At 46.5% G+C, this 25,043-nt stretch overlaps 2 protein-coding genes across 2 annotated transcripts in view; both read right to left on the reverse strand.

The window, feature by feature from the left end:
* The window catches only part of SERPINE2 (serpin family E member 2), a 58,764-nt gene extending 35,221 nt beyond the window's left edge, over positions 1-23,543 (reverse strand). Inside the window, exon 1 of the mRNA XM_079135145.1 lies at positions 23,372-23,543. The gene's annotated coding sequence lies outside the window, so the exon portion shown is untranslated. The remainder of the gene's footprint in view (positions 1-23,371) is intronic.
* On the reverse strand, positions 239-25,043 carry LOC306655792 (uncharacterized protein; the record flags this gene model as incomplete). The annotated part of the gene is made up of 4 exons (XM_079130402.1): positions 239-602; positions 767-922; positions 22,665-23,920; positions 25,016-25,043. 4 exons carry the CDS (start codon positions 25,041-25,043, stop codon positions 591-593), a joined length of 1,452 nt encoding a protein of 483 aa, XP_078986528.1. The 3' UTR covers positions 239-590.

Below are 25,043 nucleotides of genomic sequence, written 5' to 3' on the forward strand. Positions count from 1 at the left end.
CAAATCCAACAGGCTTAGAACTTGTAAAATATATCAGTAAGTACTAAAAAAATAGCCATCATTTACTGGCTGACTACTGAAAGGCAATGTTTGATATTTAGAGTTAATCTTAAAAATGTATATCCCAGACCATAGAGTCTGAATATCTGTATCCTCCCCAAATTCATATGTTGGAATCCTAACCCTCAAGATGATGGGCCTTAGCAAGCCTCATGAGTGGGATTAGTGTCCTTATGAGACCACACAAGGAAGAAGCCAGAAGGAACCATCTATGAAGCAGGCCCTCACCAGAAACCAAGTGCCCCAATCTTTAGCTTCTCAGTCTACAGAACTGAGAAACAAATTTCTTTTGTTTATCAGCTACTCAGTCTACAGGGTTTTGTTATAGCAGCCAGAAAGGATTAAGACATTTATTTACTATATGCCAAACACTGTACCCAAAGTTTTATATTCAACATCTAGTACCATCCTTCGCTTAAGAAGTCAGCATTAGCCAGGTAAGGTGGTGCATGCCTGTAATCCCAGCAACTCAGGAGGCCTAGGCAGGACGATCACAAGTTGAAAGTCAGCCTCAACAACTTAGCAAGGCCCTAGATGAGACCCTGTTACAAAACAAAAAATAAAAAGGGCTGGGATGTGGTTCAGTGGTTAAGAACCCCTGGATTCAATCCCTGGTACAAAAAAAAAAAAAAAAAATTGGGCATTCGTATATCTATTTGATAGATGATGGAAGCTAAGACCCAGGAAAATTAAGAGGCCTACGTACATTGTATAGTTTGTACAAGGCAGAGCGTTCTGGAGCCAATGGCTGGCACTCTTCACCTGTGTGTCCAGCCAAGGAAAAGGTGGAGAAACACGGCTCTTCACCTCTCTGTCCTGGGCTTACATCACCACACGCCTGGCATAAACAAGTGACCACAGCCTACAGGGCATGAGAAGGGAACATGATGTTTGTTACTCTGGTTCTGTGTTTCGTCCACCTGTGAGGGGGACACTGTCCCCAGGGGCATCTGGCAATGTATGGAGACATTTCTGGTTGACACACTTGGGTGGAGTGCTGGGGCCTCCAAGGGTGGAGGCCAGGAGGCTGCTACATGTGGGCGTGAGCCCCTGCAGGGCACAGGCAGCCCCACGCCCGGGAACAGCAGGCCAAGACGAGCACACTGGCTGAGAAAAGCGCAGGAGTCCCCACTCCTACCCTCCCCACAGGCCAAGAGCTGAGCAGGGACGTCCCTTCACTGAGAATCCAGGTCTCGGTCTCAACTCTGACACTGCTTCCAGTCAAAGCGACAACTACATCAACCCCAAAGTACACAGCGGCTCTCCTTGTGATTTCACCCTGAGGTTTTTCCATGTGGAAGAGGAAGGAACCCAGCCAATTACTTCTGTGAATCCTAGAAGGGAATTACTGTGTGGCCAGTGATCAAAGCAGTGGCCTCCCAGTCCACTTATCAAATCTATCACTCCAAGTTCACCCATGGTCCTTGGAGAAGTTCTGAGGCTAGAGGGGAACGAAGGCCTACGCCATACTTCCTCTTTTTGCAAGAAGCTGATGGAGGGCCTTCGCACAGGCTGAGTCACTGGGTAGTCGTTCCCCAAGGAGGATGAGCCCCAGACCCCTGCGCTACCTCCTGAAACCCTTCCCACAGAGCAGCAGCTGGGAGCCAGGCTGGCTGCAACCCAGCGCCACCCACCATCCTGTCCTGTCCTCCTGCCCCCGCCTGGTCTCTCCCCTGTGGCCACCTTTTTTTTTTTTTTTTTTTTTGGCTGAACCAAGGCAGCTCCATCATTCAGGTTCAGGGAACAGAACTACCAGGCAGAGAGAAACCTAAAATGTTCATACATACCCTAAATTAGTCTTCAACCACTGTACTTATTCCCTGCAACTTTCAAAACCAATTATACCCAGTTGCCTGCTTAGCTAAGTAAAACTGTGCCAAACCCCTACTTTCCTCCCTACCCCCCATGCAAGGGGCAGGGCTTGCCAGAGAGGAAAGGAGACTCGGCAGGTGAGTGCCAACTCGGGTATCCGGGAGAGCCCTGGGCCAGAGTTCCCTAAAAAGGGCAAATCTGGGAGGCCACACCTGTCTGTGGGATGCCCTTTTTTCCTCAGAAGGAGAGACCAGAGTGGGAGACCTGTGAGCCCTGCAAAGAACAGAGCTCTTTCCTGAGCGGCGAGGGCCCCCCTTTGGCAGCCCTAACAGAGGATGTGGGCTTTAATCAGGCAGGAACTCCAAAGCTCGCCTGTTCCTATTTTAGTCAGCGGGGTGAAGGGAAAGGAAACCCACACTGGGCGATGTGGTCTGGGACTCAGATGTCTAGGGCTTGAATTCACAACTGAACCCACTTGGCTCGTCTGAAGGCAGGGTGCCATTTCCAACAGTGTCCTGTAAAGAAGGGCTGGAGAGTAAGTACGGCTAGTCCACTCACGCGTCCCACCAACGTCAACGCAGCACCAGTGTGCCAGGCACGGAGCTAGGGTGCCAGGGAGGGAACAAGGGCAATGCAACTTGGTGCTACTCTCCTAGATTTTTTTTGTTCTTAAATTTTTTCGATTAACATGTAATAACTGTAAATATCAATGAGGCACAGTTTCTAATGCAACACGTGCACACAGCGTGCACTGATTGTATCGGGGTCATTAGCACGTCTCCTCCCCCGGCTCTTAAGAGTCATGGTTCTCCATCTGGGCGACTGTGTCCTCCAAGGAGCACAAGGGCCATGTCTGAAGACATTTTTGCATTTCACAACTGAGAAGGAGCGGGGAGGGAAGGGCTGCGACGTGTGGCGGGTAGGGGCCAGGGATGCTGTTAAACATGTCCCACATCCAGGAACGGTGCAGTCCAAAATGTTCATGCTCCTGGGGTGGAGAGAGCCTGGCCCAGAGGGGAGACGGACTTCCACCACAGCTTCCTGTTCCTGAACTGATGTCTGCATTCATTTTTACATATTTACCATACCAGTGCCCTGAGAAGCAGTGCAATGTGCCTGTGTGGGCAGGGTGGTCAGAGAGGGCACTTTGAGGGAAGGCCACAGGGGTGGACACTGGGGATGAGCTGGATATGACCAGGCAAGGAGGAAGAGGGCTAGGGAAAGGAAAGTGCTCCAGTGAGAAGGTTTCAAGTGAAAAATGCCTCATGTGAGGAAGCACCATGGATGATTCTGGAAATACTTTTTCACACCATCATCATCTTACATCCTTTGCAAGACAAGTCAACCCTGTGACTGTTACCCCAACAAACAGCTCACCGCCACACACACCAGTGCTCCAAACAGAGAGAAGCTGGAAGAACTGCTTATAATCTGATGGCCACCGTGTCCACTGCCTTCTTCAACCCCTAGTCACTGCACATTACAATAAGCAGGAATCAAAATCCTACTCTTTCTTAGATTTAACACCAAAAGCATAAATGTCTAAACAAAATGAACTAAAAAACTGAAGAATCGGATCTCATCAGAATTAAAAATTTTGCTTTGCAAAAGATCCAGTAAAGATGATAAAAAGGATAGCAGGGAAAAAAATCTGTGAGCTGCATACCTGATAAAGGACTAGTATCTAGAATACATAAAGAACTCTTAAGACCCAGTCATTAAAAATGAGCAACCTACTTGGGAAATAGGCAAAAGACACTGAGAGACATTCCGCTGAAGAGAACATAAAGATGGCAAATAAGTCTGTTAAAAGCCACCAGGGGAAAGCAAATTAAAACCATAATCAGGTATCATTTTATGCCTAAAATAAAAACAAGGGAAAATAGCAAGTGCTAGGGAGGATGCAGAGAAACTGGGTGACTCATCACACAGTGCTGAGGGAAATGCAAAATGGCACAACTTCTCTGGAAAACAATTTGGCGGTTTCTTACAAAACTGAACATGCACTTTACCATATGATCCAGCAATCCTGACCATTTACTCCAGATATGAAAGCTCACGTCCGCACCAAACCCTCTACACCCATTTTCATAACAGGCTTATTTCTAAAAGCCTTCAACTAGACACAACCCAGATGCTCCTTGATGAGTGAATGTCTAAGCAAACTGCAGTGCACCCACGCCACAGAACACCACTCAGCAGGCCAAAGGAATGAACTACTGACCCACACAACAACTTGGGTGCAGCTGGAGGGACTTTTGCTCAGTGAAAAAGATAATCCCCAAATACTACATGGCGAATGATTCTGTCCATGTGCCAGTCCTGAAATGCAAAATGGTAAGACAGAGAGAAGAGAGCAGTGGTTGTCGGGGGCAGGGAGAAAGGGAGGGGCCAAGCTGGTGTGAATGTAACAGAGGAGTTCTCGTGATGGAACTGTTCTGTACCTTTAATGTGGTACAGACACACACCTACATGGGCTAAAGCTGCAGAGAAGTAAACACACACACACACAAATGAGGACACATCAGCGGTGGCGTCTGAATTAGGCAGGAGGATGGACTGCATCTGTGTCAACCTCCCCTGGCAGCACCACACGACGTCATGCGAGCTATTACCTCGGCGGGTGACCAGGTGAAGGATCATGGAATCATCCTGGGTTGTTTTTCACAACTGTGTATGAATCTACAACTATCTCAAAAGAAAAGGAAAAAGAAACTAAGATTTTAGTCAGCCACCAGGTGCCACTGCATCTTCAGACAAAGCCTTCTATTACTTCCTTTTCCAATACTACAGGCACATTAAAACTGTAGACATTCTTTTAAAAAGGTACCCAAATATGTGTTTCGGAATTATACATTTTCCTAATCATTTGGTTTGTGACAGCACCAATTCTTGGTCTTTAAGAAAAAGATAAAAGCATTTAGGACACTACACTTGGCCTCTACAGGCTCCTGAGACTAATCACCCAAGTTCAAAGCTCAGATCCAAGAACAATTAACTGACGACTTGACAAGTCCACTGTGCCTCAGTTCCTCCATCTGTGACAAGGGTGAACAATTGTCCTAACCTCAGGAGTTGTGGGATTCTGCCTGATAGGACAGTTCCTGAGGCTCCTGTTCAAGCTAGCTTCTGCCATTATTATCTCCTCACAAGGACTGGGGCCTCTCTTCTGCCTCTGAAGGTCTACACCACATTCTATCTTAACATTTTCTCCTACTGCATTTTCTCCTACTGAGTTCTAATTTCTAAAAATCAAAAGGAATTTAAAGCTGCCTTTTAAATTTACTCATGGTCTTTTTTCAATTGCAGGCCATTTCTTTGATTTCTTTGCTGCAGAAGGGACTCAAAAGGCTACTATGTGACATTGCCAGAGTTTCACATCTGGTCACAGGTCCTCAGGGAAGCAGACCTGAGGGTTCTTACCCTCCCTGGGGCCGCAGCTCAGCCTGATGCAGCTGTCATCCACAGCCCCGGGAACAGGGTCAGGAAATGACTGACGGGCACTGGGGGGGCTTGGGAAACAGTCGCAGGCTCTGGCAACTTTCCTTGTGCTTTTTCCAAAGCCGCTGAGCTCAAGAATAAGAAGTGTTTTCCTGCTGGCCTGAAACTGAAATAGGGTGAGACTAGACTAAAGTGATTTTTAAAAAGTTTTAGTGAGGCACAGCCAGATCAAGCCTTGTCTCAGAAGTCAAGAGGTCCAAGGGCAGAAGTCTGGATTTCAAGCCACTCTCAGTACTGTGTGTGTTTAGATGGGTAAAACAACCTCACACAGGAAGGGCGTGATGACTGCCAGAGACCCCCTGGAAGTCATGCTCAGCTGCACTGGAAGGCCAAGTGTAATGGCACTAGGAGAAGAGGTGACCCAGGAGAAAAACCTCAAATGCTTGCAAGTGGACCCTAAACCAGTGTAAGAAGAGGAAGAAGAAAGAAGAAAGAAGAAGAAAGAAGAAAAAAGAGAAGAAGGAGGAGGAGGAGGAGGAGGAGGAAAGAAAGAGAGAGAGAGAAAGAAAGAAAGAAAGAGAAAGGGAAAAGAAAAAAAGATATGTAAATGTTCTCATGGAAATTCAAGAATAGAAGGAAAAAGGATAGGAGGAAAAAGCACTCTTTACTCCTAAATTTGCTGTTCTCCCTGGCCCCACATCTATTAAGTGATGTCACCAGCCATCTATTCAAGAATCTAAGCCCAAAGACTGGGACTTACCCTTTCCCAAACCCATCCAGAACATCAACATACTCCATCATGCATATCTCTTGGATATGTCCTGAATGGTTTTTTGCTCTCTCCTTGGTCCCTGGTCTAAGCCATCACCTCTCTGGACCAGAACATGGGTCTCCGACATCAAATCACTGCCTGCCCTTCTCCTCTGATTGTGCTGACAGGGACAGCCAAGCCATGGTGGCCCTCCAGACCTGAGTCAGACCCTCCTATGGCCTCCTTCACCTCTTACAAGGAAATGCGCACCTTCCACAGCCCAAGGAAGTGGCTGCCTGTCCTGGATTTGGTATCCTTCTCCATGCTGAAGCTGCGGGCTCTTTTCAGGTTCAAGACTCCAAGCTTAAGTTCCATCTGATCGAGACTTTTATCATTTTCCTGGATCTTTGTGCTTGTAGCCCTGGCAGGGACCCTGTCTGTCCTGTTACCTCTGTACCCAACAGGGCACACGGACACATAGGTTCTCAATACATAGACAACACATGGAGGCCTTCAAAAATCAACCTATTTCACATAGCAAGCTATGGTTGATTACAGTAGCCACCATGTTAGAGCAGGTTATGATCTAGAATATCTGGGAAGTTCATTTGTTCTTTCTTGAACATACACTTAAATATTGGAATGTTCTTTCTCATTTTTCTTTCTTTCCTGAACATACACTTATATTCCAGAGAAGGTTTTTTTTTTTTTTTTTTTTTTAATTCATTCCTACCATGTTGGGCTGGATAATTCCTTGTGGTAGGTAGAGAGCTTAGCGTTATAGAATATCTAGCAGTATCTCTGGTCTTTGTTTATGAGAAGCCAGTAGCAGTCCCCATCCAGTTGTGACAGCCAAATGTCTTGAGACACTGACAAATGTCCCTGGAGGAGAGGAAGGATTGCCCCAGCTGAGAATGACTAAGAGAGAAAGGTTAGAAATTGACAGTTAACTGCTCATTCTGCCTCCAAAAGCCTAGTTAACCTCTACTTTTTCTGAATCACAGGAGTAATAATGGATTTTCACACAGTATTCCCTAACCCTCCCGCAGCTTCACTTCAGTAGGAACATTCAATCCCAACTCCTAGTAGAGTATTTAACAGCCATGGAGGGTGTGTCGGCCTATCCCGAGAGACCCGGCTTTCTCTTTGCTCTCCTTATCAGCATTCCAGGTGAATCCTCAAGTGAAAAGGTACAAAGATTGGGGGGGGGGGGGGGAGGAGTCAGAGGAGAGTTGGGGGTAGCACAGGGCTCCTCATACCTGATGTGAACCCTGTCTGTTTGGCACATTAAAAAGTCTAAATGCCACCTTAGTGTTTGTGGTCCTTCCTGAAAACACCACCCCGCAGTTCAACATTCTCTTTCTTTCTGTGCTAGGGCAAAACCCAGGACTGAAATGCCAAGGATCGCGTCTCTACTGAGCTAACTCCCTGTCTGCCCATCTCTAATCTGCTACCGAGTTTATAGCACCTATTCAGGAATGCAAAATGATTTCCTAGTTTTACCTGCCACACTGCAACAATATTTTCAATTATTGGTTAAACGGCAAATGCCCCACGAGTCATTTAAATAAATCTCGCATGTATGAAATAGTCAATTGTGTTCTCTGAGCAATTCCCAGCTGTAAAAATAGAGCCATACCAAACTCATTTTTTTTCTTCAGCTAATTGAAAATAGTGCACATATAATGCATGATTTAAAGTACCCAGGAGGAATTTCAATTTGCATTGCCTATTTTAAATGTACAATCAAATGCTGTCTTAAAGTGCTCTACACATTTAATTCAATATTGCTTGCCTGAAGCCCCATCCACCCCTAAATTTCAACACTGTGAATTGATGATTTGAGGTTTCAATGCTCCGAGTGACTTTTGAAACAATGGCTTTAATAAGGTTGCTTTTCCTGAGAAAATAAACACTCCCAGACTTGACCGATTCAAACCTTGGTGGCCCAGAGGAAAATTTCCAAAACAGCAGCAAGACACCTGCCTGGAGGAAGGTACCATGTATAAATAAGAATACCTTTCTCCAAGGAGTCGGAACGGTGGTCTTTTATGTGCCCAGAGCTGCCGCCCTGGAGTGAGGCCGCCTCCACATTGTTCATGGCTGATCAAGATGGTCCATCAAGGGTGGTAGAGAGCAGAGTCTGTGGGGATGAAGATGGGCTGGCAAAGTAACACGTGCTGAGAGCGAGGGAGTTACCTGACTGTGATCACCGCCTGCTTCTAACAGAGCCCCCAAGGCCACACAAGCAGCTCACATGCTTCCCAGTTAACAAGTCACTGAGGCTCTGCGCCAAGAGGAAAGCGCAGTGGCAGGAGCAGCAAGAAGGAAGGGAAGGCAGAGCCAGACTTCACAGCTTACAGACTGGCAGAAGACAGCGCCCTGGAAGGACCCAGAAACCCAGCAGAAAGTGAGACCACACTAGGACCAGGAGCCCCAGGCAATCAGGAAGGTGGCTGCCTGCCTCGCCTCTGCTCACGACACTGTTGGATCATCAGTGTCCCACTCCTCAGCAAATCAGCACAAGGAGGTGAGCACCCGAAAGGCGGCCCCAAGTGCCCTGGGTGAGCAGCCACCAGTGGTGGGCAAGTGACAAAGGATAACCAAAGGGCAAAGGATAAAAAGCATTAGAGCTTAAGTCATGGGCACTATGGACAGCACACCCACGTCTGTAAAGCAAGAGGAAGCACGAGTCACAACTGAGGTTGTTCCTGAGGTATGCAAACCTTCGACCCTTAACTTTTATTCTACAACTTATGAAACATAATTAGAAATAATAAAAAACACAGAAACTAGAAATTTCAATAACCTGCTACCCAGGGCCGTTCTCTCACATTATCTATGGCTAGAATTAAGATACTCCCGACCTTTGGGTGAAGGGAAGGAACCTAGTACATGTAACTGCTGACACATTAGGCCTTTACGAGTCACGTGGAACTACACAGGTTTTAATTCTATGGCTTGGGCTAACAACTTGCTTCTATGCAGGGCTTACCAGTCAACATTCCCATGACAATCAAGCTTCTCACAGAGTCCAAAGAATCCTCTCATCATGCATCCAGCTCTTATGATCCGCAACAACCCTGGTGTGCTGATAAACTGAGGTTTTCTTCCACGCTTCAGGCTGTGGATCCCAATAGCTGATGTTATTTAAGCAACCACCTTCTCTGACATCATACAAATAAAAAGCAGTACTTTTAATCAGCCATCTTATGTTTTTTCTTCTCTGGCACCAAAATGCATTTACTATCTATTTTTCTCAAGGAAAAGAGAAGGAAAGCAAGAGAATGCTAAGTTATAGGAGCTGACAGAGAGGGAAAAAGGAGAGCTGAGAGCAGACAGACCGGCTTCTTAGCACACCTGAGCCCCAAAGCGGTTCGCTTCAGCAGTCCAAATACTGGGGAGGAGGCTCAGAGAAAGGAGACAGCGTCTTTCCTACCCTCCCTCCAAATCCATCAAAGATGTTGCATTAAAAATATGGATTCCACTGGTAGTCATGGAGTCATAACATCCCACTTTTTATTAGATGACCGTGGGGTTGCTTTGAGGTAAGTATCGGCATCCACAGAAGGATCCTGTGACACATGAAGCATCTCTTCTTTCTGTTTTCCGCTTTGGTTCTTGTAACAAAATCCCCTTTCTACCCAGGCTCCACAAAAGGAACCTACCCAGGTAGGTCCATTCAAATCCTTCAGCATAACTTTCTGGCATAGATTATAAGTCACAGAGTTACCTAGAAAGAGTTTGAACTATATAAGAGGTAGATGGTCCTGGTTCCCTCATTTTAACTTGTGTGTGAGGGAATTATAAGAGCTACCTTCTAAACTAAACTAAATGCATAAATCAAAATATATATCCACAGGCACAGGATCTGGAAATACTTCTAAAGTAAGGGCAGGAAATGAGGTTTGGGGAAGATCAGAGGAGACAGTTAACAGCTTCCACTTTAAGAAGCTTTCATCTCCAATTCTTTGCTCTTTTTATTCTCTTCTTTTAGTACAAAGTGTGTAAACAAATAAATCTCAATGGAATAAAATAAAGATGATCACTCCATATTTACAAGTTTGGGACTCCCCCCAACAAAATTCCAGCAAGCCATCACTAACCTAAAACAGTTCTTCAAAGCCTAGAAACCATCTGAGGTGATGAGAAGCACAGTCCTAAACTTGGCTTTGGTTAGCAAATCCTAAGGTCCTTCCATCAGCCAGCCCTGACCTCCCTTGTAGCAGCTGATGCCAAAACCTTCTGAAGGTATCTTGGGGCAATGACAGGGACATTGAGCTATTTCATAGAAGCAACCTGAGTTCACTTGAATAGGACTGTGGAATATTCCTGTCTCATTCTAGGCTTTCCTGTACAGGATAAGCCACACGTCTGCTCTGGGACTCAGTTTCCCATCTATAAGCAGCGACAACCCTCCTCCTCCAAACTGTATCTCAGAGAGCTGCCATGAGGACCACATGAGACACTGTCAAAAATGGCGGGTACACCTCTGGTACCACAGAACTTCTCTTCGTAGGACCTGCCATTTCTCCCTGCCACATGCAAGGCTAACGCAGAAGAACAAGGATGTCCAGAAATAAAAATCAAGGACTTAATGAAAGGTCATTTTCTTACCCTTATCTAACCTCTGGTATGAGACACAGTTCTGGGGAATCCTTAGGGCTGTGGCTGGGGGGAGTGAGCTTCCTTGTGCAATGAAATCTGCATTTTATAGAGGACATCTCCCCAGTTGCTCATAGTCCATTAGAGATGGTGTTCTCCAAAAGGGGGCTGGTATGTGGCTTCACTGGAGATTTATAAAGCTCCTGCTGTGTGCACAGAGTTGTGATTAGTCACCTCACCCAGAGAGAGTAGAGAGGCTGTGTAACCTGCCCATATCACCCAGTCAGAAAGCAGACAGAAGACGGGGGTGTCCCACCTCAAGGTGGGCAGGGTCGGGGCTTCTCCCAGAGAGAGGGCCAGCTGATGCCCCTCCTGAGCTTCTGCCTCTCCTTTCACTCCCAGGTGCAGAACTGAGTTTCCAGCACACCTGATGACTCTTCTTTCAACAAATTCCTGATTTCTTTGGTTGATCTCTAATTTCCACATGAGCACCAAGAATTTCTCAGATGAGATAATCGACCCTCCTCTTCCCACAGAGAAGACCTGGGTGGCCCCTGGAAGAGCAGGTCAACCCAGACTAAACAAGATCAATGACAAATACATGAAATCACATGACCGTTGGAAGTGTCTTTCCACTCCCACTTTCCATGAACCAACTGAATTCAGACTCCTCACAGGCGGCTCCCAGATCCTGCCATCACTTTCTGGGTTCCCAAGTACAGCATCTCCTCACTGTCCAAGGTACGTGTGACACAACACTTTCCAAATCCATGTGTGACACTGGCACTGAAAATCCCACCCAAAGCCACAACAAGCCTTGAACGGTGTATCAGGACCATTGCCCTCGTGTGGCAAAAATATATTCACAATCCCTGCATCAGATTACTGACTATGTCACTTTTTAAAAATGTTCTTTAATGGTCTTTCCATCTGCCAGAGAGTAGCCAGCTCCTCAGTTGACTCACTTCCTCATCTGTCCAACAATGGAGCTGGCCACATGCCCTAGCCTCCACTGTATACAGGTGTGATCATAAGACTGAACTGTAGTGGAGAGACAGAAGCAGAAGGGATCACAATATTCCCAAGCCCAGAACGTCTCATCGGCAACTGTTCATGAGCTTTCTGCTACCATGAGCTTGATGCTGACTAGCACCAGGGCCTTGACAACCACCCGTGAAATAAAGTAGCACCACAGATGTTGGGAGGCTGGGTCACAGAATCACCTGGTTTCACAGACACACTCACTGTGGGTCTTATACAAATGGAAAATCACCTCCTGCAGCATTTGAGCATATGTTTGGGTTTATTTGTTACAGCAGCTAGTATTACCTGAACTTACACAACATTCAACACTTGGCAATCATGACATTATAATCTCAGGAATAAATAATGAGTACTCAAAGTCTTTGCCTTTTTCAAAAAAATTAGCCCCTTTTCATCACGTAATCTCTACAAACACAGCTGTTGACCACAGGAACTTCAGGCTGAGGTGCCTTCCCTGGCTCTTCTCAACTATTCATTCATGGGTGTCAACCACCTACCTTTTTGTAAACTGACTAGTGAATTTATTGGGACCTGGTAACTGGAAAGATTTAGAAAGCACCCTATGAGATAGCAGCTCTTTTTTCCTGAGGAACAATCTTGGAAAAATTTTCACTTCATATTGAGACACAGAGACTTTAAATTGGAACACTCTTTTTCATGGAGAAAACACTCCATGTATGTTCCTCCTGATGACTTATCAAGGTATTGTTCAGGCCCCAGATTCCACCTGTGCACCTGGCCCAGAAGAGTTGGGCCTTCCTGCAATTTGGTATGCCTGGGTCTTGTAGTCATGAGTACTGAATGAAAGTAAAAGTTGCATGCAAGTAACTTTCACCCTCTTTTTAAAGGGAAGTAATTTCTCCTCTGTGAGGGAGTGATCTGTAGCACTGAGTCACAGAGAGCCAAACAAACAATTCTTAGCTGAACCAAATCAATAAATACCAATTCTACAAAGTTTAGGGCAAAAAAGAATTCTACAGAGAGTAAAGTAAAAGATAAAAATGAGGGCTCTGTCACCCACAGGGCGAGCCAGGCATCCACATTCATCAGCTTCCGGCTGACAGTTCATTTTGCACAGGGAGACTCACCTCTCACACATCATGACATGTAAGTCACTTCTCCATGTGAAAGGCTTTGCGTTAGCCCCACTGCATCTCCCAGCTGGTCACCTAAAAACTGTGCCTCACTGCCCTGAGGTCACACAGGAGGACACAAAGGTATCCCACTACTTGTCTACATTCCCTGGCCTCAGGGAACCTCCAGGTTCCTCACCTACAGAACCACCTCAGACCACAAGCTTTTCAGGGCCACTTGGAGGATGAATCAAGTCAATGCACATTTATAAGGTACCTTCCCAGCCCACAGTTAGACAGACCTCAGTGACTGCTCCAGTCTCATGGTCACGGGCTACTCTCCTGGAGTGCAGTCATGGCCAACAGGGAGGGAGTAGACTTCTGTGCAGCCTTGCCAATGATTCAGTACACACTGACCACTGCCAGCTTGACTTCCCCAACACCTCATTAGCGTCACTCACTTTGGCAGCTGACTATTATCCCAGTGCAGGACTCAGTGGCAGGGCGGGGTGGTAGGATCAGTCTGTTCCAGTGGAGGAACATTATCACCAAGACACATGGTGATAATTAAAAGCAAATCAATGCTACGATAATTTCATTGTTGCTTTTAAATCCTCTATGGACAATGCCCTCCCTGACTGCTTCCCTGTCCCCATCACGGTAAGCCACTGTTCTAGGCTATCTTGAATTGCTAAAGTATCATAAACATGCCTTCTCTGCCTAAGTGGCTAAAACCTCAAAGCTACTTCTCCATGCACCTGTTACAGAGTAAGTGCTCAAAAACTAGTTCCTAAATTGACCACACTCAAAAACTACAGGGCTGCCACCTTCAATCCTGGAAGTCCTGTGCAGGGAAGTTACATCAAGAGCAAGTCTAGTGGAATTCCTTTTACTCTCCGGGAAGAAGCCCCTTCAGAAACATGGGAGGGAGCCTAGGGAAAAGGAGATGTGAACTGGCCACATGGCTTGCTCATGTGGCTCTAGAAAACAGTTTGGGAATGGCCCCAAAAAGGGGGCTGCCAAGGATGTGTGACAGATGACGGACTTTATTGCCAACTGTACCCAGACTTAGTGCATGGAGAGGAAACAGAGGTCAGAGAGGTTGATTTTCAATCTGCCACAGCCCCAACCTTGCCAAGTGACTTAAGTCACAGTATCCCTGCTTCCCTGACTGTGAAACAGGACAAATGTGATGCTTCTCATCCTCATCCTCTACATTCTCCAGCTGTGGAAATGGAGTACAGAGGGAGTACCTGGCCTAAGGCCAATCAGTAACCAAGGGTAGACCTGGGATTTAAACCTAAGCTCATCCGACTTCAAAAATCCCTGCTCTGTCCAACCATGTCCTGCCCTTGACTCTGTGTGGCCTTGCCTTATTGCTCAGCCCAATGGTTAGGCTCAGTCATTGAAAAAAGCATCTTTGGGTTGAAAACTCTGTCCACCATGAGCACATGCAAACCTGGAGACCACAACCATCACAGAGCCTCTGAGCAGGTTGTCTCCCTACCTGAGTCTTTTCACTATAAACTGAAACTAATTTCTACCTTGAAAGGGTTTCTAGGATTCAACAAGGTCACGTATAATACATGCCTAGCAGTACTTGACACACTAGGGATCATTTTTTCATTTCCTTCTTCCCTTTGAAGCATCTCTCTGGCTCCTCTGTGCCAGGTACAGTGGAAGGAGCCCAGAAGGGGTAGGAGAGACTTGAGGATTCCCAGCAGGATAAAGACGACCCGGGACAGAGAGCAGGACGAGAATGTGATTTTCCCACAGTGCATGTAAAAATATGTACTATCTCTTGCCCAAAGAAATAACAGACTAATAAGCAACATATCCACACTGGAATATCTATGTTTTCCTACCTTCAACTACACTGAACTAATTCACATTAGTATGATCACCACTTTGGTATTCATAATTTACCACCTTGCTGCACAAGAATAGGTTTATTATGAATACTTCAGCAACTCTGGTCATTCCTCCGATTGCTATTTTAACCAACATGTCATTAAAAAATTAACATAAGTTTGGCCGAAGATTATATGAGTCTTTTAGTAAATTGATTTCAAAGAGAAAATCTTCAGAAAGAAATTTCTCTTTATAATAAAGCCAGCACACAGAATCTCCCAGTCCTGTCACAGCAATAGTTCAGGTGGAGGGATATACCAGGTGTCATATGAAGTCCCAAATGGATGCTTGCCATTAAATCCTAAAAAAGTCATATCAACAGATAGAAAATGCATTTCCTATCTGGAAAGGTTTGCTAAGGTCAATCCAGCATTCTTAGAACTCTCTTGTATATTGAGGGAATCAAATAGTAATTAAGCACATGCTTAAAATGGTTATTCTTAGATACCCAGACACCATTACCTAGCAGAGGGACTTTTCCAGTCTGAAAAACAAGATGCAAAGAGGCAGCTCTGGATGCTACGCGACAAAGACCTACACCCCACAGATTATATGCTCTGTGCAACTAACCCAAGGGAAAAGAGCACCCAGCTGCCTGAGCTGGTGCGACATGCCCCCCAAAAGAATTCTGGCTAACAGGACTGGTTTTCCCCTCAACACAAGAGTGCAGTCAGAGGGAGGGTGTCTCACAGAGCAGTCATTCAGCACATGAAGAACCTGAAGTCTGCAGAAGAGCCCCTGACTGTCAGGGAGTACTGCCTGCTGAGTGTCCCGGACAGGGAACTAGACACAAAGCAAGCACACCGAGTAAGTCACTCACTCATCACGTCAAACACAGTGGAAATGAGTCCGGAGAAAGTGCAGCACTTGCCTGAACTACTGTGACAAACATAACCCAGGGCCATGGTCACAGCCACCGTGTGTCCTCAACTCAGTTCCATTTCTGCCACTGCAGTCAGTGCCTAAGCTTGACTCTGTCCCACAAGAGCTAAGGGGTGGTCACCGTCAGGCCCAACTCACAGATGAACAGAGTGGGAATCGGGAAAATGCAGAACGTGGCCACGGCCTCTTGCTTGCAACGGACAGAAACTAGATTCAGACCACAGTCTACTGGACTCTTAAGCCTCCACACTCTTCATTACCCCTGCGGAGGAGGAGCGGGAGGAGGGAAAGAGGAGGAGAGGGAAAGAACCTAAATTAGAAGGGAGACATTCTAAAAGAAAGGTAACTATAAACTTTAGAAACGTTAACTCTCCAACAGAGTTCAGTGAAGTACCTTTTAAAAACCATGTCACACGTGTTCTTTGGTTCTCCTGAGTTTTATCCAGTGCAGCCTAAGCAATTCCTCTGGACTTTGTGTAAATGTACTCTACCTCCTCAATCCAAATTTCAGCACTAATTTTAGACTCCAGTCTCAAGGGAAAAAAACAAGTGTCTAAGGAACAAATTGGGGTGGGGGGCAGAAGGCATAAAAACATTACTTCAAATAACATAAAAATATTGGCCTCTTTCCATCTGGTGCACTCTGTATTGCTGGAGGACATCAGGAGACATCAGGAGTCTTAGAAAGGGCATTTCTTTCTGATGCGCATAAACACTGCTGTGGTCCTGGCTCCCAGTTTAGGCATTTACCAACCTGGGTCGAGGCTCTGACATCAGCGCACACATGCTGTGTGACCGTGGACACCTCAGCTTTTCCACGCCCCTCCTTCCTGACTGTATGACTGGGAGTGATATTCGTAACTGTCCTCGAGGCAGGCATGAGGTTCCAGGAGACCACAGGCTGCCAACTGAAAACTAATGGCAGTTGGGTAACTTGCCTGCCCTGCACTCCCTCTTCTCAATACTCCCTGCGCTGCTGACTACAGGTTGAACATGTGACTCAGACTCAGCCAATTACAGTTCTCCATTCTCCACACCAACAGTCATTGGCACAGGGAAAGGCACATGACCAGAACTGAGCCAGTCAGAGTTCCTCTCCAGGATTTTTTTTCTTTTTTTAATTAGAAGTTTCTTCCCTCTTTGATAGTGAGGGTATAAGGAGGAAGCCTGGATCTACTTGCAAGCATGGTCTCCGAGGGACAGAAAACAACTAGCAGAGAGAAGTGAAAACATGAGACAATGGAGCTGGGTTGTGGCTCAGTGGTAGAGCACTTGTCTGGCATGTGTGAGGCCCTGGGTTCCATCCTCAGCACCACATGTAAATGGATGAATAAAATAAAAGTCAACATCTTAAAAAAAAAAGAGAGAGAGAGAGAGAGAGAGAGACAAAGCAGAAGAGAACCTTCAAGACCCTCAGTCTCTTGTTCTAGTCAACTTCAGAGCCAGAGACACCTCCACCAGGCCAGGGGTCAGCAAGGGAAGCCAAGAGCCCTCCCCAGGTATTCCATGTTTCTGCCTGAGCTATTTTGACACAGGTACTTTAAGCAAAAGATGATGCAGGAATTAATAGTTCATATCATCTGAACCAAATCCTCAGTAAAAATAACTCTTCTTAAAGTAGACTCCTTGTTTTAAAAAATGAAAAGATGACTTTTAGTAGAAGCAGCAAACACTGCCATTATTTATACAGTATTTTCCTGAAAGAAAGAAGCATCTATTTTCACTTGTAGTTACCTTATTCGTTTTGGAGTGGGCTTTGTATTTGGCATTAAACTTTCTCACATACCCACACCCACTCTCAAGATTTGGTCTATAAAACTTAGGGCAAAAACAAGTGGTTATTTTTCTCCCTTCTATGGAGGGGGAAAGGTGGAAGGGTGGAGAGAGAAGGCACTGATGCTATTTTTGGTATGCTCTCAAGGGAAACTCCCCAGGTTACCAAAGCTCTCACTGGGGGAACAGGGGTAGAAATACAAAAATAAAGCAATTTACCAAGATTTGCAGCTACTACAGGCAAGTCTTTCCGCCTTTTCATAAGATTTTTTCTTACATTAAAATCTCTTCTACATTATTTTTCTCCTAAGGATTAACTGATAAAAATAGAAAGGCACAGTGGATTCCAATTCTCAAATTATCTTCTGAAATGAAGGGCAAAGTCTGAGGTCAAACTGTAGCAAGAGCCTGGTTGTTCAAGATCTGATGGTGAACCATGGTGTCCACCCCAACCTTGGGAGGAATTCAAGGATGAAATGTGGGCCATGTTTGTCAAAACACACCAATGGCATTACAAATAGTCAGAGGATTGCTTACGCTCAGTGGCCATCCCATGCACAAAAGGAATCACAGGAGGGATGCTGACTTCTCTGGACTGGGCTTATATCCAGACCTAGAAACCTAACAGCAGAATAAAGGGGAGACTCACTGACCGTGTAAAGGGACTTGGAAGGTGGCATTTCTCAAAAGAGTAATAAAACCGTACAAATATTTCAACATTCTTGGACAAATTGGGAACGTAAAGAAATAACCTAAAGATGTAATTTATTGCATTTGATTCCATTCAGCACTTCAGAGTACTTTTTAAAAACCCAACATTGATTTCCAGATCAAGTGTGCAATCTATTCATGAAGAAAGATGATTTGGAAAGAGATGAAAACTTTAAGGGGGAACAGATTTACAAAGAAGAACCATGTATAGTGGACCCTATTTATTTCAAAATTTTATGTATGCCCCCAAATGGGAATACAAACTAAATCTTCATGTTGGCGCACAATGCTATTTGTGAATACTAATACTGAATGATTTTATGGACTTTAAAAAGAGAGCTAGGAACATCATAGTATATAAGCATAGAATAATGCATTGAAAAAAAAAAGTTCATCTAGATCTGATATTTATAAGAAAGCTGAATCTGAAAGAAAAGTCAAAAAGTTAAAGTTTTTTTTTAATCTATACGACTATTAATAAGATACCTTTGAGATCATGTATTTCAATGATATCCACTATACAAAGAAACTGATTTCTGGATGGTTCATATAGACCATCAATGGCACAAACTAGAATGCTTCAACCAAACTTGACTGAAGATATTAGCCAGAAAAATCTATCTTTTTTTTTTTTTTTTTTTAAAAAAAGGTCAGACATCACCATCACCAAGGTTAATGGAAATAAACCAAAATGCATTCTCCAACCTTGTGCAAACTGTGGAAAGTGGAATGCAATCCATCCATGAACCCCAAGGAAACAAACTCAAGCTGAAAGAGTTCAGATGAGCACAGTCCAAGTGAATGTGGGCACAGAAGCACTTCTATACTGCTCCTGTCTGAGTAATGTTCTACCTCAAAACACATGTTGGCCCCAAATTTAAAAAGTATGAAGGTACACATTAAACTCAGAAGTACCAAAACCAGAGGTGGAGGGTGGGATTGGGGAGAACTCCCCTTTAAGCCTAAAACAAACACTCTTCCATAAAACTTGCAGTAGACCTGTGAAAAATACACAGACGGTTTAGTTCCCCATACACATGTCTTTCGCTCACACACCACAGCTGGTACGAATAAAACTAAAGCAAAGGCACATCCTCCCAGAGCTTGGAGTTAGTATGTAAAGTACATTGTTACATGACAGCAGCTGCCATCACAGAGGTGTATGCACAGGGCACGGGGTGCACATCTGTGAGCACTGCCCATGTGCTACAGAGGACTGGGTACTGACTGCCTAGAAGGAATTTGTGGAACAGGTGACCTGAGTCTGGAAAAGGGTGAAATTAGCCAGACACTGAACCTAGAAGGAGGACGGGAATCCTGGGCAGAAGTCCAGCCAGAGCTAAATGGGAGGACACAGCACAGCTCCATGGTATGTAGGGTCACAGGAAGCCCAGTATGCCACCAAATAGCCTGGGGAAGGATACAAGGTAGGGAGGTGGGAGGAGCTGAAGAAAACTGAGACCCTGTCAGTCTTTGTAAATGGCCTGCATCCTGGTGAATCCCTGGAGCACCATGGAAAGTTCCCTGGCTCTGTGCTAGGGTTGTCGAAATGCAGCTGAGTGAACTCTGGTCTCAAGACGTTCCAAGGGCTGAGAGCTCCTGGGGCAGCTTGTGCCTCCATACCCACAGGCTCCCCACTGCCCTCTGGGATATGAAATCCACCCTGTGCCTCTCCTGCCAGGGGGGCTTCGAGGAAGTGAGGGTGATGGGGTCTGTAGAAATGGGGTGTAAACAGCGGTGAGGTAAGACAAGAGCTCTGCAGTAGGTCAAAAGCATTCTGAGAGAGTCAGGTACAACCATGCCCCAAGACGAGATTGCTCACCTTTTCAATCTGAGACACTTATTCAGGGTTGGGATTTATCCCAAATCAAGAGGGAGGCACTAACTCTCCATCAGGAAGGACACAAGCAGATCTGAATTTCAGGGGGCTGGAGGATCACACCAGCAACAATATGGAAGAGAGAAAGATACAGAACTGGGTGCGGAAAGCCACACAGCAAGCCTCTGGGATTCCCAGGCTGCCAATGGCTGTCTCAGCCTGTGGCTGTGGGTTCGGATGCCATGTGAGCCAGAAAACTACTGTCACTGAGGGGCGCATTCCCACTTGGGAATGTGAGCCTCATGTGACAGGTCTTCTGGCTTAAAGAGAAGCTATAAATCTAAGACATAAATCTAAGATACATACCCAGATTCCTAAATATTAATTCAATTTTCTGTACTTTGTTTAGGTCTACAACACATCTGTCAGTTGGAAATTGCCCACTGGTCGCCATTTTGCCACTTCTAGATACTAAAGCAAGGGCAGGGTCAGCATGACCACAGTAGAGGTTTATGGGATCTCACAGCAAAGAGAAGCAACAGGACCTGGTGACTTGCCAGGTGAGAATGCACAAGTCCAGCATCACTGGAAGCTCCTATATACTTTGGAGATCAGTGGAGCCACCACCCAAAAAGAGGATGACAGACTTGGGCTGATGATGATGTGGTTATGGGGTTGTTAATAGAAGCTAAAATCAGTTTGGGATTTTTTTTTTTCCTTATGCAACTGGACACATTACTAGACTATCTAGGTAACTAGTTGGAACACAGGAGAATGCTATTAATGCAATGCCAATCTTGGACTCACTTAACACTGGTAATAGTTGAAACTGTGGAAACATGATTAACCCAGACTCTAGGCCAAGTAGAAGAGGGGTGGTGACAGGACCCTGGATAACCTCAGCAAGTGGCAGAAATGCCAGGGAGGCAGAAAGAAAAGCATAGGTGGCAAGCAGAGAAAAGCATCTGTAAATCATAAACAGGCCTCATCAAATGTGCAAGGAGGTCTCATAGTTTGCCTCTTCAGGAGATTTCGTGGGTCTTTCTCTTTGGGGAGACCACACCAGCTTGCAGGAACTGAGAAAGAAAGGAGGGCTGGGGAAGTAGTAAATAGTTTAAAGAGCCTGGGGTGATGGAATGTCACGGGAAGTGAGGTGAGATGCACAAGAAGGAAGTTAATGGCATTTAAGAATTACTGATGAGAGAGGAAAGAGTTCATAGGAAGAGGCCGAATGCAAAAGTGAAAGAGGGGAGGAAGATTCCTGTACGGATACACTAAGATTCAGCAGCTGGAGACATTAGTCATCGCCACACAGAGGCCTTCTAATCTTCTCCAAGTTCCTAGTCCAACTTGACTTTTTGTCTGTCATTCTACTCTATTCATGTATCATAGATTTCATATTTATGTTTGCTTTTTTGTCTGCTGTTTTCCCACAAGAATGATAGTCCCAAGAGAACAAGGACCTGCTATATTTACCATATAGGAAGGCCTAGCAAAATACTTAAGACACATGAGATGCCTAAGATTTACTGGATGACTGGGCAAATAGGGAAAAGTTTGGGGAGGAGAGAAATGGCAGAATGTGGAGCAAGTCTGGTGACCTTGACTTTCAGCAGAATGGGCTACGAGGTCACTTGCCAAACCTGAGGGAGAAGGCTTCAAAGGTCTCTTGTGTTGAAGATTACAATGGCAGTACCAGTTTGCAACCTGGGAGGAAGGAGCTTGTGGTTTGGAGTCATAAAGACCCTGGAGTTTCTGACTCCAGAGATGAAGATCTCAGGGTGAAAGCAGGATTTGCTTGTGTCTGGAGTACTGAGAAGCTGGAGTGGGTGAAGGCCACAGGATTGAGAGAGGCAAGGAACTGAGACTCTGAAGGATCACCCCCATATGGACCCTGGGACTAGAGAAGGAGAAAAAGCCTGTGATCCCAAGTGTGCTATGCTATGACAGAAGGACTGCCTGGACACGGACAGCAAGGTGAAGGTGTGGCTGGGGACTTGATTAGTTCACCAACTTATTTTCAACTCTTCCACCTCAAACAATCTCTGACCAATGTTTAAATGCCCATGTGTGGAACTGCAAATCATGAACGTCCTTCAGAGAACTTTTTGTCCTTTCACTAATATGTGAAGTTCATGGGAGGTAGAAATTTTCTGCATTGATTCATTCTTTAAAATAAATGATGGATGACATCTTCATGATCTTCAGTAATGTGCTCTGCACTGTACAATGTTTTAAAAACTATACTTTTTTTACTTAATTTTTAAAATTTGTTCTAATTAGTTATACTGTACATATGTTTTATAACAATTTTAATAAAGATTCAAAACTAGAAGTTGAAAGAAACCTGAGATTATCTTGGCTAGTACCTTCAGTTGTATACCTGAAAGAAGACTTTGCTTAAATTTTGCAAACGGCACATAATTACTGATTTAGATATGCAGATAGCATTGAAAGTACCTTCAATTTTTAAGTATGCTTTAGATATACAAATTAGCAATGCTGTCATCTGTGATCAACTTCTGATATAAAATCTCCAAAGTACAAAATCATCAAATAAATTGTTGCAGATCAGTTCAAAGAAATAAACTGCTTCCTGGCTTGCAAGAGGAAGACAAACCTTCAAACAGCTTTTTATGTTTATGCTAAATATAAGAATGATCTCTGCAAATTAGTCAAAGCAAGACTCGGCAGCACTTAAGATATCTCAAGACAGAAACACACTTGGATCATGTTTTGTTCATGATAGCACTAAAATCTTCAATAGCATCTTCCATAATACCTGAAGGTGCAGTGCTGTCTTATGTAATAGAAGCTTTCCCTCCTCGCTCAGCTTGCGGGCAAATGAAATACCTAATTCCGTCCAGAATTTGCGTACTTTCACCTTATCTGTAGTCACTAAGCAGTCTCGCAATTCCCATCTCAACAGATGATGAAAATAGCAGGACCTGCTAGATAGATTTGGACCGGATGCAGAAGCCAATGTAAAGCTCTCCCTCGAACCACCGGTCCCCTCCGCCCTGCTCAGGCAGAGGTATCGAGTAAGAGTCCGTTTCTCCCTGTCCGGCGGCGCACAGGCAAAGTACGGGATAAGGGACGCCCGCGAGAAGTCAGATTCCTCAGGTTCAGGGTCAGGGGCGCCGGCCCGGAGGGACCCGCGGAAGCCGCGCCGGGCTCGGGCAAGGTCTCCGCGGGCCTCTGCTCCCAGATGTGAGCACACCTGGACGCCCCGGCCGGCGCGGCCGCTCCTCGCCCAGCCCGGGCGCTGCTCGGGGTTGCAGCGGGCGGGACCGCGAGCCGGGCGCGCACCCGGCCTCGGCCGAGGCAGCCTGAGAAAGTTCCCTGCGCCTCGACGACGGCGCCCCGGCCCCGCTCGCCCCGCCGCCTCGGGTCGGGAGCAAGGTCGCGGAGCGGAGCTGGCGGCGCGCGGAGCCCGGGCACCGTCCCCTGCGCCCCTCCCGCGCCGGGGATCGCGCAGCCCACACTCACCGCCCGTCGCTCGGATCCCCAGGTGGCTGCCGCGGAGGGCGGTGCGGCCGGAGCCGGGTCTCGGCGGGGCGGGGGAGCCGGGGAGGGCGGCGGCGGTGGCCGGGAAGGAAGGAGGCGGCGGCGGCGTGTGCAGACTCCGCACAGCCCGCGCAGCCCGTGCAGCCCGAGTGCTGGAGCGGGCGCCCGCGGCCCGGGCTTTATCGCCGCCCCGCGCCGCCCCCGCCCCTTCCTGCCGCCCCCGCCCCCGGCCCGCCCCGCCCCGCCTTCCCGCCGCCGCCTTTGTGTGCCAGCGGGCCGCAGCGGCCCCGCGCCAGGGCTCCGGGGCGCCCTCGCTCCTCCACGGCCTCCCGGATTCCGTCCCCAAAGGGTCCCCGTCGTGGGGCTGTGCCCAGAAAGCGCCCGGAAACGCGCAGACCCCGAGGTGCGGCGCCGGCCGTGGCCCAGCTGCACGTGGGTCGCCCGGATGGGCGTGTGCGGAGTGGCGGGGGTGGGGGATCCAAGGACCAATGGCGCGTCCCTGGACACAGGACACGTTGTCTTGACTGCCCCCTGGGAGAGGGGGGCGCACCTGGTCAGTGTCCACAGTTTAGGTGATGCGGATAACGGCGCCGGACGCGGCCGGAAAGGGACAGATCATCCCTCGGGCGCTTTGCCTGGTCCCCTAGAGCCCACTGATCTTCGGCTCTGGAACAGAGGAGCCGCGGTGGGTCTACTGAGGCAGATGACGGAGAAGGAAATCCAGAACACTGGATTCCTGGCTGCGGTGACATCATGAGGTACCCGCAGGGTCCTGGGAATCCAGCCCTTGTCAACAGAAAACTACTGCTGTTGGGACCCTGTGCGCCAAGAGATAGGTGATGACCTAGGCCGGCAACAGATGGCTGTCCAGATCTCTCGTCCTCAATTCTCCTTTGCGTCAAGTTAGTTTTGTGGGGATCCAGCTCTAATGACAGTCTGCCTGGCCTTTAGTGCAACACCTAGCGTAGCAGGCCTGTGACCCCAGCTATGAAGAAGAAATGCGACAAATTTTGTACCAGCCCTGAATTATGTTTTCTTCTACTGATCAGAGGAACTTAGAGCATCACTTTGCAGTCCTCCCTTAGCACGTAGGTGGCCAGGCTGGACAGTGCCTGTGTGGGTTCACAGAGGGGTTGCTCTTAAAAATATAAAAAAATTCACCGTTCTAAGGACGTTCTAGTCTCTCTTGCAATGAAAGTGGGGGGGGGGGGGACTATGGACAGATTTGGCCCCCAAATAAGAAAACACAAAGAAAACCTGTTTAATTGTTTTACAGTCATGCCTAATATTCCTATGCAGTAACAGGGAATTATATAAATCTTTTTTTCTTTCCTTGTTGTTCCCTGTGTCTGGTATCAAAAATGCTTCCCCCGCCCCGCCCCCAGCTTTTCTCATGACTGTCTCCTAATACTTTAGGTCACAAGTCAAATGTTATCTCCTCTGGAAGACCTTCCTTAAGCTAAATTCACTTCCTCCCTTCTCTAGCCTATCGCTTTCATCAGAGAGCCCTCATTATGAATTGAATTTTTAAAAACATTGTTTCTTGCTGGTTTTTGTCTACCCTCCCTCATTACAACATGCTCCCAGAGATCAGGGAAGAAAAAGCAATTCGATATGGTTCCTTACCCACTGTATCCTTCGTGCCCAGAGCCAT

Source organism: Sciurus vulgaris (assembly GCF_902686455.1).
Source record: "Sciurus vulgaris genome assembly, chromosome: 3".
NCBI lineage: Eukaryota > Metazoa > Chordata > Mammalia > Rodentia > Sciuridae > Sciurus > Sciurus vulgaris.